Source organism: Pongo pygmaeus, chromosome 18, assembly GCF_028885625.2.
Source record: "Pongo pygmaeus isolate AG05252 chromosome 18, NHGRI_mPonPyg2-v2.0_pri, whole genome shotgun sequence".
Lineage (NCBI taxonomy): Eukaryota > Metazoa > Chordata > Mammalia > Primates > Hominidae > Pongo > Pongo pygmaeus.
The window spans coordinates 54,786,440-54,799,941 of record NC_072391.2 but is presented as its reverse complement, the minus strand read 5'-3'; the positions used below and the strand labels follow the sequence as shown (position 1 = coordinate 54,799,941).

Here is a 13,502-nt window from a genome sequence, read left to right as displayed (position 1 = left end):
AGTCGGGGCATGCGGAGGTTGGGGGGTCTGTGCAATGTCCAAACAGACTTGTGGCATCATGAGCCCCTGGGCCGTAGGTCTGACATAAGAGGGCTGGGCCACAGGTGAATCGAACAGTCATTGGCCAAGAACAGAATGCCAAAGTCACAGGGAATCTGTTACCCAAGGTCCAGGGGGATCCTGAGGCAGGGCCACTGCCAGCCAGAGTGAATTAAATGAGTGGAGTGGGGCTGGATTTCAGCCCCTCTGATCTCTGAACTGGGTGCCTTTGAGCAGTGCACAACCTGCACGTTCACACATGGTGGCCCTGCTCGTAAATCCCCTTTGCAATGGAGTGAGTGATGCGGAGAATTTGCAAGTGTTTCTTGGGGACAGGGCTCACCGCTTCTTCCTAAAGGGGACCTTGATTCAGCCAGGGTGAAGGACGCCTGAGGATGAGTGAAGGAGGCCAGGAGGGAAGTCAGAGAGGTGGGTGGAGAGGCAGAACCAGGTGCCTGGGTTTTGCCAGAGCCAAGTGCGAGAGGCAGGTCTGAGGCACCCCGCCTCCCCAACCACTTACCCCAGCCCATGGCGCTCAGCTTGAGCAGGTAGCCAGGGACATAGGTGCCGAAGACCTCCACCACAAGTCGGTAGAGGTTGTAGCCCTCGAGGCCCATCCAGGAAAGGCAGGCGAGCAGGGAGAAGTGCAGGAAGATGGCACCGGCTCGGCAGCCGGCCTCAGAGCCTGTCAGGGCCACCGGCTCGCTGAGCAGGAAGCTCATGTCCAGCAGGAAGACGGCCAGCAGCAGGTTCATGTGCACCTTGATGGTGTAGTCCCGAGGTTTCCTCCTGCATGGCAGGGGCACCCTGGTGGGCCAGTGTGGGAAGGTAGAGAGGGGAGTGTGCCCACATCTCCTCCAGGAAGCCCTCCCAGACTGCCCCCCTACCCGGACACACACATGCAATCATACATGGCCCCTATCCTATTCCTGCGGCTGCAGCCAAACTGCTCCCCACATCCGCCTGTGCACCTACTGTGTGCCCAGCACCCACAGACTCAGGCACCACGTGCACGTTGAACAGAAGCCTCAGCCAGGCAGAGCAAGGAAGACAAACACAATAATAAACCAGATACTCTCAAAGTCACACAGGAAACACTTCGGCATTTTCACCATGTTGGAGAATCCATGCCATCCACATTCTGTGTCTGCCCGTCTGTCTGCACGACTGTGCACCTGTGGGTCTGAGTGTGGGCTGCGCGCATCGGTCTGTCTGAGGTTTGCAAGTCAATGTGTGCACACCCCACCCCACCCCCACTCCAGGATTCTACATGGCCCTAGAGGGTGCCGCAGAACATGCAGACCCTGGTGTCACCATCCTGGAGTCCCACCCTGCCCTGCCCCTAACTCATGGCACCACCTTGAGCTGGTCCCTTCCCCTTGAGACTCTCGGTTTGCCCATCTGTGAAGTGGGAGGATGGTGCCCTCAAAGGGTTGGGGTGACAGTTACACTGACACAAAGCATCTGACACAGATAAGGTGCTCAGTTCCTAAGGGTTCCTGTGCTGTGTCCTTGGGCATGTTTATGAGCAGCTGGGTGTTGAGGACTTCTGCCTCCACCCCCAGCCTTCCACCGAGCCCATCTCATCACCCAGCTGTCCTTCCTCATCACCATCACCTACTTAGCTCCCCAGGTACACAGCTGTGCACACACATGACAGTCATATATGCACACATGTGCTTGTGCACACGCATAAATACAGCTTCACTTTCCTCTCCTTCCTCGTGGCTGGGGACAGTGAGAACTGAGGGTGCCTCTCCTCTACCCAAATGGGTTCAGCGCTGAGGGCAAGTGGACCCCAATTTAGGCCAAGCCAAGCACTGACAATCTGACCTCTGACACTTTCTTGCTGTGTGACCTCAGGCAAGTCACTTACCCTCTCTGAGTGTTCCTTCATAGGGCTGTTGTGAGGATGAATTGAGTTCACACATGTAAAACACTTAGAACAGTGCATGGCACGTGGGAAGTCTGACACACGTTAAGTATGATCATTACCGCTGTGATATTATTTTGTCCACCCAGTGCTCCCACAAATCTGCTTATTCAAAGGCGGAAATGAAGATTCTTTCCTTTTTTAAATTTTTTATTTTGCTTTCCTGTCTTACTCCAGGAAAGAAACAGTCTTAGGTGGACTCTTTCAATTTTAAATGTTGACAATTAGCCTGGTGCAGTGACTCATGCCTGTAATCCCAGCGCTTCGGGGGGCTGAGGTGGGTGGATCACTTGAGGTCAGGAGTTCGAGACCAGCCTGAGCAACATGGTGAAACCCCGTCTCTACTAAAAATATACAGATTAGCCGGGTGTGGTGGCAGGCGCCAGTAGTCCCAACTACTCAGGAGGCTGAGGCACAAGAATCACTCGAACCCAGGAGGCAGAGGTTGCAGTGAGCCGAGATCATGCTACTACACTCCAGCCTGGGCGACAGAGCAAGGCTCTGTCTCAAAAAAAAAATAATAATAATAAAATAAAAATAAAAATAAATAAATAAAATGTTGACAGCTAAAATTTGTAAATGCTATGTTATCCAAACACCACTGATCTGAGGAGGAGACGTGGCCCCCAGGGGTCAGCATGCTATATCCCCAACATCTCCCCTAAACACACACACAGTTCCAGGTCATGCGGGCGGGCCATGACCGGAGATGTGTGCGGCGCCCTGGTGGAGGTGTGTGCAATGGAGGGTCCCCTCCCCTGTCCCACCCCTTTCAGGCCTCACCTGGAGCAGAGGTAGGCGGCAATGGTGACAACGCAGGCCAGGGCAGAGATGACACAGCCCACATAGGAGAGGAGACTCAGGTAGTGCTTGTGCACAGCGTCCACCTCCACCGAGGAGACCTGGCCCCAGGAGACAGGAGAGAGCTGGCCTCTGTGTCCCCCACCCAACCTGGAGGCTTGCCCTGCGGGAGGGGCTAACCTGGGGTCCCTGGTGGGCCTCGGAAGCCTAAGAACCCCCTCTCCCAACTGAGCAGAATGTGGTCCCATGAGTGCATTTTTCTGGAGTGGGGGCATCTTTAGATTTGACCACATTCTCAAGCGGCTTCCTGACTCACAGAGGCCAAGAACCCTTCATGAGAGAACCCCTATTCTGTCCTGGCATTGATTATTATTCTATAACATTTAACGTGGGAATAGGTTTCCTGTGAGGGAATGAGATTCCCACACCCAGGGGTGTTCAAGCCCCAGGTGGATACCCACAGGCAGAATCCTACAGTCCTGGGAGCATGAATTCTGAGGTCTTGGGGGCACTGGAGGCCACCTCAGGGGCCTCATTAGAAACACTCTTGGCCCCAGCACTGCCAAATCAGAACCCTAGGTGAGGGCCAGGAATCTGCATTTTTGCACACACCAAAATTTGGGAATAAAGAGCAGGGGCTTTATGAACCAGCTCCTTCACTGACTAGCTGTGTGGCCACGGGTAAATTGCTTAACCTCTCTGAGCCTCCATTTCCTCATCTATAAAATGGGACAACAATAGAAGCTACCTTGGAGAGCTGTTATGAGGAATAAATGACTTAATATATGAAAAGTGCTTGCACAGAACAAGCACACGGCCTGGGGTGTGGCTGCGAGGTGAGAGTGGGGACCCTCACCATCAGCACTGCAAAGTAGGTCAAGTGGTTGCAGAAGCAGGATGTTTGGGTTTCTCTCCTGACGGTCTCACACCCAGCACTGCTCCAATGCCCCGGGCTGCTCACTGAGGAGGGGACAGCACGGGGCTCCAATCAAGTCCAGTCCTCCAGGACCCCACTGTGTCCACCCCCAAAAGCACGACTGTGTCATTCTTCCACCTGGCCTACTCGTAGCCTGCCATCGCTCTCTCTTCAAAGTCCTCCTTTCTCCAGGAAGCCCTCGGTGATTAACCCCACCTCCCCCACCCCCCCAGGACTCTATTTCTCTTCCAGAGACTTGTCCAGCCCAGAGACCCCTGCATACTCACATGTGGGGTCTTCAACCCAGAACACACATTGCAGAGTCACATTCTTCTGTAGGGACAAGAAAGGAGAGTGGTTTCTGTGACAGCCCCCCACCCCGCCAACTTTACGGGCCAGGCAGAGGAAGTCTAGAACACAGTCAAGCCACCACCCGCCCCATTTGGACCTGACTGGCTGGAGCTCTCGATCAGGCAATCGTTTCATTATAAAGGCAAATGAGTCTGGAGGGAGGGAGAGGAAAGGGCCACATGGCCGAGGGGTGCTTGTCCCCTCGATGGCTGGCCCCCACTCACCGGCTGTAGCTGGTGCTGGAAGGTGAGCACCACGGGCTCTGTGAGGTTGGCTACTTTGGTGTTCTGCACCACAATCCCCAAGACCTTCTCACCCAGGACTTGGCTGGCATTCTTGTCCTAGATACATGGGGTTGGAGGAAGAGAGTAGGGAGGCAGATCAGGACTGAGAAGAAGGGCCCAGAAGCCCCTTACCCTCTCTAGATAACCCTCTCCCAGCACATTGCCTTGAGATGCTGCGTCTCCCTCAGGAACCAATTTTGCCCATGTAGTCATTTACACTATAGTAAGAAGAACATTGCTTAGCCCTCTCACAGGGAGATTTGCACATTGCAGTGCAATTTGTAACTTTACAAGGAAAGGCTTTGACTCCCAGAGGAAGGAGCTCATCTGCATGCCTTCTTTCCACCTCTGTCAGAAAAAAACTGCTTCCCCCTGGGAGGCATGAGGGTGAGGACCCCATACCTGGAACAGGGCTTGGCTGCTGAAGTCCACCAGGAGGAGTCTCTTCTCAGCCTCCCCTCTCCGGCCTTTCGTCCTCTGGAAGAGTGTTCGAGGCAGCAGCACCGAGTACTCCAAGATCTCGCTCTGCTCCTCCTGCAGAGGTCCCTTTAGGGCTCAGCCAAATGCGGACCCCCAGATCCGTGCCCCCGACCCCAGCACACACACACACCCATCCGTTCCTGGACACTGCCACTTCTAAGCCCATTTCTTCAGGAAGTCAAGCCTGACTCATGACAGCCCTCCTCATCCCTCCCTTCCTTGCTACCAGCTCTGGCTGGGGAGTCTCGTGGTTAGAATCCAGGACTCCAGGGCAAATAGCCCTGGGAGAACCACATGGTGTTCTGTTGTCTGGGGCTTCAGATGCCAGCTCTGCCTATAGCAGCCAAGTTGGGGGTGGCCATGTGGGCAGTGTGGGTGGTTCCCAGCTAACCAGAGCCACTCAGGGGGCAGTCTCAAGACGGGGGTGTGGCTGGGTGCAGCGGCTCATGCCTGTAATCCCAGCACTTTGAGAGGCCAGGGTGAGAGGACTGCTTGAATCCAGGAGGTCAAGACCAACCTGGACAACATAGCAAAACCTTGTCTTTACAAAAATAAAAAATGTTTTTTGAGACAGAGTCTCGCTCTGTTGCCCAAGCTGTAGTGCAGTGGCATGATCTTGGCTCACAGCAACCTCCACCTCCCGGGTTCAAGTGATTCTCCTGCCTCAGCTTCCCGAGTAGCTGGAATTACAGGCATGTACTACCATGCCCAGCTAATTTTTATATTTTTAGTAGAGACAGGGTTTCACCATGTTGGCCAGGCTGGTCTCGAACTCCTGACCTCAAGTGATCCGCCTGCCTCGGCCTCTCAAAGTGCTGGGATTACAGATGTGAGCCACTGCACATGGCCTTGTAAAGAATTTTTTTAAGCCAGGTGTGGTGGCAAGCCTGTAGTCCCAGCTGCTCACAGGCTGAAGTGGAAGAATCGCTTGAGACCAGGAGTTTGAGGCTGCAGTGAGATACGATTACCCCACTGTACTCCAGCCTGGGTGACAGAGCAAGACCCTGTCTCGAAAAAAAAAACAGGTGGAGTGCATGGACAGGCATTTAGGGGCTGGTCTTCTATTCACACGGGTGGCCCCAGGAGACTGGTATAGGAAGCAGACCCTGCCGCTGTGCCCACGCACGGTCCTCAATCCCACGGTTGAGCTACTGACTTAGGATGGCTATCCTCGGGCCTGGAACCTTCTCGGGAGGCCCCAGGGAGAGGCTGCGGGGGCACTGAGCTTCAGGGAGTGCTCACAGCTCCCACCTCCTGCTGGCCCCGGCCCAGCCCGCATCTGCTTCCTGCCCAGGCCTGCCCCTGACCTCCTGCCGGGAGTGGATGTGCAGGTCCTGGAGGCCGGCTGTGGGCTGGAGCTTCCACACCGTGGCGTTGATCCGGTCCTCCTCGAAGGACACCGTGTCCCCCATGAATCTCACAGAGGTCAGCTTCGACTCCAGGCTCTGCAACTGCCTGGCAGGGAGGAGAAAGCGGTGGTGATGGTGGGGAGGGGGCCGGGCCAGCAGGGAGACCGAGGCAGGAGGAGGACAGACTCAGACAGAGACACAGGGAAGAGGCAGAGGCAGAGAGAGGTGTGCGGTGGGCAGGAGAGAGTGGAGAGCGGACAAAAGAGAAAAGCAGGCAGCTGAGTGTGGGAGAGAAAGAATGAGCTGGGGGTGGGGTCAGACAGAGGAGGCCGGGACCTGGGAGCCACGGGAAAGGAGAGCGATGGGGTGGTGGGGGCTGTCCTGGGACTCAGCACCGTGGCTTCGGGCCCAGCTCCGCCTGTGCCAACCCACTCTGTGGCCTTGGAGCGGCTCTGCCGTCTCTGAGCCTTGGTCTGCTGGGCTGTACCATGGACCACCCGTCCCTTCTTCATGAGGGGGAGGAGGGCTTGGGATGGTGGATGTGATGTTGGTTACTGACTCAGACAGGAGAGAGCTCAGCGTGGGGGGCATGTGTTGACTCCCAGAAGGCGGAAAGAAAAATCAAAGAAGCATTCCAGTCCCAGGGAAGGCCTCGCAGTGGCCCCCACTCCAGGTCCCTGCCCTGCCCAGGTCCAGATCTCTGACGCCTTCCTGCCTCCCCTCACCGCCCCAGGTGCCACACTTACTGGCTGGCGGGGGCAGCCGAGGGCCTCCTTGAGGCCTTCTGGGGATGCTTCAGGAACTGGCTGAGCAGCTGGAGGTCCCTTTTGAGCTCGCACATGTCCACCGAGGCATTGTGAGCAGCTGTGTGGGAAGGACCTGGGGGAGGGGTGGACAGGCCCCCGCCGAGGCTGCCGATTCAGGTCCCAGGACCTTCCCATTCTGCCCCCTGCCACCCTGACATGACTCTGAATGCCTTGATCTTTACTTTACAAAGGGGAAACTGAGGCTTCAAGAAGTGGAGTGGACTCTGCCAAGGCCACTCAAATGAGGCCAACCCGTGGGGGCTGTGTCTTACAGAACCCGCCAGCAACTCCAGCCCCAGCGGGATGGGGTGGGATGTGCCTTGCTCAGCACCCTCAGCAGACGCCTTCGGCTACACGCACGGAGCAGGGAGGGCCCAGCCAGGCCTCCTTAGGAGGGATGTGGGGGGCTTGGTGGTGATTCCTGGGACTCCACACCCACCAGCCTCCCTGACTCCAGGCTCGGGCCCCTCTGCCCAGGTAGCCTGCACCCAAAGGCGGCCGACTAAGGTGTTTCCAGGGATTACCTGGGACTCAGATGACGAAGACAGACAGTGGGGGTTGGAGGGTATACTTTCTGTGCCACTGAGGAAGGCAGGCCCTGGGTAGTCCCATCTTTTGAATGCATAACCCAGAAAGCCTGGGTTTCAGGTGATTTGAAATCCCTGGTCCGTGTTTTTTAAAAACTCTCTACAGGCCAAACAAGACCAGGCTCAGTCTGGTCTTCAGAATGCCAATTTGAAACTAGGACCAACTTTGCCCTAAATCCTCCCAGGTTGTGGGGCAGAATCCCAGCCTGGGGTGTGGGGAACCCCCCACCACTGACTGGCCTGGGCCTGCCTGTTGCACTGAACATAATCATTAGCCTGGTACACTAACACAGTCAAAGTGCTGTGCCCCCCACCCCTGAAAGCCCTGCCTCAAACTTGAGGTGCTGAATGGCAGTGGCCACATGGTACCTGTCACACTCAAGGGGGAAGATGCAGCTTCTGGACCTCAGAGTCAGCCCCACTGCTTTCCTGACCTTTGACCTCTCATGCTCCGCCCCTCACCCCCACCCCACTCCAGTCAGCTGCTGGGTTCAAATCCTGGCTCTCCCATTGGCTAGCTGTGCAGCTTTGGGCGGCCTCTTTGTGCCCCAGTTTCTTCCTCTGTGAAAGGAAATAAACAGTTTACACTGATGCTGAGGAAGAATTCTTCCCGGGGCTCGTGATCTTCAGTCCCTTTCCAGTCTCTGCTCTCTCACCCTGTTCAGACCTCATCTTCCTTCACCAAGACCTTCTCTGCAGCCTCAGGACGGGCCCTTGCCCCTCCATCCTCACCCCCGCCTGCCCACAGAGTAACCATCAAGGGACAGTGGGGCCGAGCACAGTGGTTCATGCCTGTAATCCTAGCGCTTGGATCACACTCCTCCCCTCCTCAGACACCTTCATTGGCTCCCAAGTGCCTGTGAGCAAAGCCCAGGCTTCATGATCTGACATTGCGAGCCCAGTTCACTTTGCGTTTTGCCTTGCCTGCCTCCAGACCACTGCCCAGTTGTTTCCTCTGCCTAGAAGTTGCCTTACTGTGGAAGGAGAAGGTGAAGTTGGCGGCACTGGGCAGGCTGATGTTCTGAGGGCTCCACCAGGAGGTGACAGAAGTGGCGAACAGCAGGGGGCCCTGGGCCAGGCTCTCCTCCCGGTGCTGGAAGCAGAGGAGGCTAGAGGCATTGTCACTCAGCAAGAAGTCATGCTTGCCATAGAGAAGATGCAATCTCCCAGCATGTCGGTTCCAGTAGAGGCAGAAGTGGTAGAGGCCCCTGGGGTCAGGGAAGGATCGAGAAGCAGGGTGGGCCGCAGGGAAGGGGGCATGGACTGTGAGGGCCTCCTCGGAGTTCTCGATGGAGATGCGCAGGTCTTGCGTGGCTTTGTAGTGGAGGCTGCTCTTGTGTGTCTGGTTCCGCTGGCTGCAGAAGCGAAAGTCTTCCCTGTGGCTCCTGCCGTGGGCACCTGAGGAGGCAGAGGCTGCAGATGGGACCCCGTGGCAGGGGCTGACCAGATGCATGGAAGGGGATAGGACCTAGGCTGAGTACACGTGAACCTGGAGCCTGAGACTCACACACATTCCAGGGTCTACAAAAATGTGTTAGTCTTTCCCGCTCAAAACTTATCAGCATCAAACTATAAAAAGAGGAAACTGAAAACGAATAGTAATTTCAAAGGCAAAACATATTTTTAACAGCAATGAAGTATTTAATGAGGCCATGGCTGCCACAGACGGTTGTGCAGGTGGTACACTGCACAAGAATGCTCTGGCTGCAAAGGTGAGTGGGGCCAGTACCCCATCCATGTTCCATACCCTAAGCTGTGCACTGCTGGGCTGCACCTGCCAGAAGGAAGGAGTATCTTTTGCTTTTCTCCAAGGTACCCTCCACTAGCTGAGCTGTACCTGCCTAAAGGAGTTAGCATGTGTGCTGGCAGCCACCCTAGGCACAGGGGCATTTTAACGTAAGTTCCAACAGCCCAGGGCACCCCTGGGAAGACCTGCCTTGGACCAGGAAGAGCAGACTCAGCAGGAACAGCGTCATCTGCAGCAGCGACTGGGCAGTCATTTTCCTCCCACGGAGTCACTCTTGGAAGTTACCACCTGGAAGAGGCCAGGAGTGTTAGCTGGGAGTGTGGACTGTGTGGTGGTTGGGCTTGCCCTGCAGAAGAGGAGCCCAGTGTGGCATGGATGTGGGAGGTGAGGTGGGGAGGCAAGTGTGGAAACAGCCCATGGACCTCCCCAGAGCAGCCAGAAGCTGATCATCAAGAGGCAGTGAGGCCGGGGGCGGTGGCTCATGTCTGTAATCCCAGCACTTTGGGAGGCTGAGAAAGGAGGATCGCTTGAGCACAGGACTTCAGACCAGCCTGGGCAACACAGTGAGACCCTATCTCTACAATAAATAAACAAAATTAGCCAGGCGTGGCAGTGTATGCCTGTGGTCCCAGCTACTAGGCAGGCTGACGTGGAAGGATCACTTGAGCCCAGGAGGTCGAGGCTGCAGTGAGCTATAACTGCACCACTGCACTCCAGCCTGGGTGACAGAGTGAGACCCTGCTTTAAAAAAAAAAAAAAAAAAAAAAAAAAAAAAAGGTGGGGGTGGCTGTCCAGAGTCCAGCTGAGTTCCAGTTTCAGTTCCACCTTTTGCCCGCTGCAGGACCTTGTGTAAGTCACTCAAAATCGGGCTAATCATAGTACCTCCGTCCTGAACCCAGAGGGACGGGATTATCTTGTCTAGAATCTGGCGTGAGGGTTCTACCTGGAACCGTCACCACCTTGCCCCTCCAGGCCCGGAGGGAACACAGAAAAAAGGGGGCTCCCAGAGTTCTCCCCAGCTACCTCCCTATCATCATTCCTGAGACCTAGCTCAGAGGACACCTCCTCCAGGAAGCCCTCCTCAACTCCCTCCAGAGTCAGTCCCAGCCTCCTTTGGTTCCCACCACTGGCCAAAGCCCCTCCCCATCCCCACTAGCCTCCTCCAGGTAGTAGGAGACGGTGTATTCCCTCCTCCTTGGTCAGCCAGGGAGCACCTGATCCATCTCTGTGGGCAGGCCCTGGCTGTGGGGATGGACAGTGAAGGAACTAAAGGATCAATGCATCCGCGACGCCCTCTACAGGAGCCAGAAGGGAAGGGCGCTTCCTATCATGACCGCCAGGGGGAGCCAGTACCCAGGGTCCGGAGCATCTGGAACAGCAAAGGGACCACGGTTTCTGCTGGGGACAAGGACTCGGTATTGCCCCACCCTGGCAAGGATGGAGCAAATTTGACCCCCTAAGCTCTCTATTAGCTGAGCGGCTACTATCTGCTAGCCTCTGTGTTGACCCGTCCCACCCCTGCATCTGCATTGATTCTCACTCCAACCCTCTGAAGTGGGCACTGCTGTTGATCCATTGCACAGATGGAGAACCTGAGGCCCATGGGGTTAAATGACTTGCCCAAAAATGCTCCCGAGGCCAGGGGCTTTCCCTGCCTGGTCAGGACTGTAGTGCCTGGCAGGGAACCTGTGGCCCTGGCACTTGTAGAGTTGGCAGAAGGCTTGGCCCTCCCTATGGCCAGCTGGCCCTGTGGCAGAGCTGGATGCTCACAGACACAGACAGAACCTCACCCTGTGTGGCGCGGCAGCTGGCCACAGTGACAGAGGCAGTCATCGGCCACAAGCTGGAGAACACACGTGGAGTCTGAGTTTAGGAGAAACCAAGGAGGACTTTCAGGAAGAGGTGGCTTTTGAACCGAATCATTGAGAGCAGCATTAAAAGGAGGGGTGTCCCAGGCAGGAGCTCAATGTCTCCTTCCTGGGCCAGTCCTCCCTCAAATAAATCTGGATTTATTCTCAATCGAATAAACCCTTCGATTGAGAGCCAATCCCCTGCGTCCCACCATGTGGAATGGAACCCCAATTTCTCAGGCCTTGTCAGTTCAGTCGTAGGTCAAATAGGCTCATCATCTTGCCCTGGTGGCATCACAGGGCCCTTTGAGAAGAAGGATGTGAAAGTGTTTTAGGGAAGGACACCATTTCCCAGGTTGTGATTTGTAAGCATTTTGATTCCTTTTAAAACTGCCTCCTGCCACCTCTGACCAGCGGAAGGAAACCCAACATCCGGGGACAGGGACATGTCCCTTCCAGACCCCTTCTTTCCTTCTGCTTCCTGTCAGTCTCTGTTGCTGTCCCCCTCTGATTGTCAGTCCAAATGCCACTTCCTCCAAGCAGCCCCTCACTGCTACCACCACTCCCTACCTGTAAACTCGAAGCTGACAAATCATTTGGAGAATTTGGATCCAAGGCCCAAAGAGGGCCAGTGACCTCTTGAGGTCACATAGCAAGCAAGGAAGGAACTGGCCAGAATCCATGCAACTCTCTGGCTTACTGACCTTCAAAGTGAGCCTTCACTGTCAGTAGGCATGGCTGAAGAACAAAGCAGAACCACTGTGTCACTTCAGCCCTCCTGGATTGGCCCTTGAGAGTAAAGGAGGGGAGTACAGGTAGTGAGCTCCCCATCATTGGAAGGAAACAAGTGAAGTGACAACATGGGGTTCCATGGAAGAAATCCAAACACACAAAAGGGACCAACTGTCCCCGCCACTTCCTGAGTCATCCCCACTCCACCTCAGCTGTTTGAACAGCTACTCCAAGGTGGACAGCTCTGGCTCCATCAACATGCTTGAGGCTTGAGGGGGAGGGGCTGCCTGGCTTCCTTTAACCCATGGGGTAGACTCTAGAGCCAGACTGCCTGGGTTCAAATCCTGACTCCCTCACTAGCTGTGTGTCCTTGGGCTAGTTACTCACCCTCTCTGGGCCTTGCTTTCCTCACTTGTAAAGAAGAATAAAGAAGTCAATCTCACCTCAAAGGTCATTGTGAGAATTAAATGAATTGATACCTGTAAACGGCTTAGAGGCAGGTGCCATGAGTCTCAGCTAAGTATCTCTGTACTTTCTAAACAGCTCATGCCTGCCCCTAACTCAGCTCCCTGGGCCTGTCACAGGCCCCTCCTCCCTGTTTCCCCTTCTTCCGGTACAGCCCCCAGCAGCCAGCTCACCCACCAGAGCACCTTGAGGGGAAATTCTTAGAGCATGAAGCTTCCTTTCCAGGAGAGTGCAATGGAAGTTTAAACCCCACCCAGAAAACTTCCCTCCTCCAGAAGCCCGCTGGGGCAGGAGAGCTGGGCTGGGGACAAGAAAGTTGCCACACAGATTGGGCAGGGGGACACTGTCACGCTTGTCCGCTTAGCACCCCTCCTTCATCCCTGCCTATGCCACCCCTCCAGGTCTGCCCCACGCACACACACCTGCCACCTGCCCACCCACCCACCCAGGCACAGGGATGTAGCATGAGTCTCCACACAGACCCCTGGGACCTGACCCATCTCTGCCTCTGGAGCCGCAGAACCCCAGTGCTACAGGGCCTCAGCCATCAGGCGCTCAGTACCAACCACGGCCCCACAGGCAAGGGCCTTGCCTCGGCTCACACAGAGACAGAGGGAGTAGCTGAGCAGGGGGCATTCTAGCAACACCCCCACAATGATAATGTTAGTGGTGACATCCACGTTATCACACCAAACCCTCAGAACCACCCTGTGATATGGGTCCCACTGCTACCATTTTACAGGTGTGAACACTGAGGCTGGGGAAGGCTGTGTGTTCTGAGATCACACGGGCATGGTGCCAAGTCTCCCCCTCCTTGTAGAGCTGGCATTAGTAAAGGCCCCAGAGATGTACATCCTTCCCAACTCCCCGGCTTTAGAATCCTCCCAAAGGGAAGGAGAGGAGAATGGAGAGTAGCACAGAGAATCCAGCCTGGGATAGAGGGTGCTGGGGCTGAGGCCCAGGGAAGCCCCCACCACCCCCAGCTTCCAGAGCAGCCGTCCTTGACCTCAGACCTTCCGTAAACACACACAGGACAGAACAGGCCAGTCCAGTCTGACACAATGGGGGCCACATCATGGGGTTCCCCAAATATCCAGCAGAGTGAAAGATGGCCAGGGTTTGTCTGAGCTGAGACCCCACCCCACCACCAGCCCATCCCCCA

General features: G+C 55.7%; 1 protein-coding gene across 22 annotated transcripts in view; it reads right to left on the bottom strand.

Annotated features, from left to right (window-relative positions):
- The window catches only part of ADGRG1 (adhesion G protein-coupled receptor G1), a 44,579-nt gene that overhangs the window by 4,773 nt on the left and 26,304 nt on the right, over positions 1–13,502 (bottom strand). For 5 of the 22 annotated variants that reach the window (XM_054455039.2, XM_054455034.1, XM_054455038.2 and 2 more), the window contains 10 exons: positions 9,483–9,581; positions 8,522–8,944; positions 6,900–7,032; positions 6,112–6,259; positions 4,727–4,858; positions 4,265–4,381; positions 3,977–4,022; positions 3,630–3,733; positions 2,756–2,874; positions 560–846 (listed from right to left, as the gene is read on the bottom strand). In XM_054455039.2, the coding sequence (XP_054311014.1) occupies positions 560–846; positions 2,756–2,874; positions 3,630–3,733; positions 3,977–4,022; positions 4,265–4,381; positions 4,727–4,858; positions 6,112–6,259; positions 6,900–7,032; positions 8,522–8,944; positions 9,483–9,546 (1,573 nt within the window). In that variant the 5' untranslated portion in view covers positions 9,547–9,581. Of the gene's footprint in view, positions 1–559; positions 847–2,755; positions 2,875–3,629; positions 3,734–3,976; positions 4,023–4,264; positions 4,382–4,726; positions 4,859–6,111; positions 6,260–6,899; positions 7,033–8,521; positions 8,945–9,482; positions 9,582–10,507; positions 10,663–11,083; positions 11,157–11,847; positions 11,933–13,502 lie in introns of those variants that run through there. The other 17 variants (XM_054455046.2, XM_054455043.1, XM_063654312.1 and 14 more) reach the window with 10 other exon arrangements.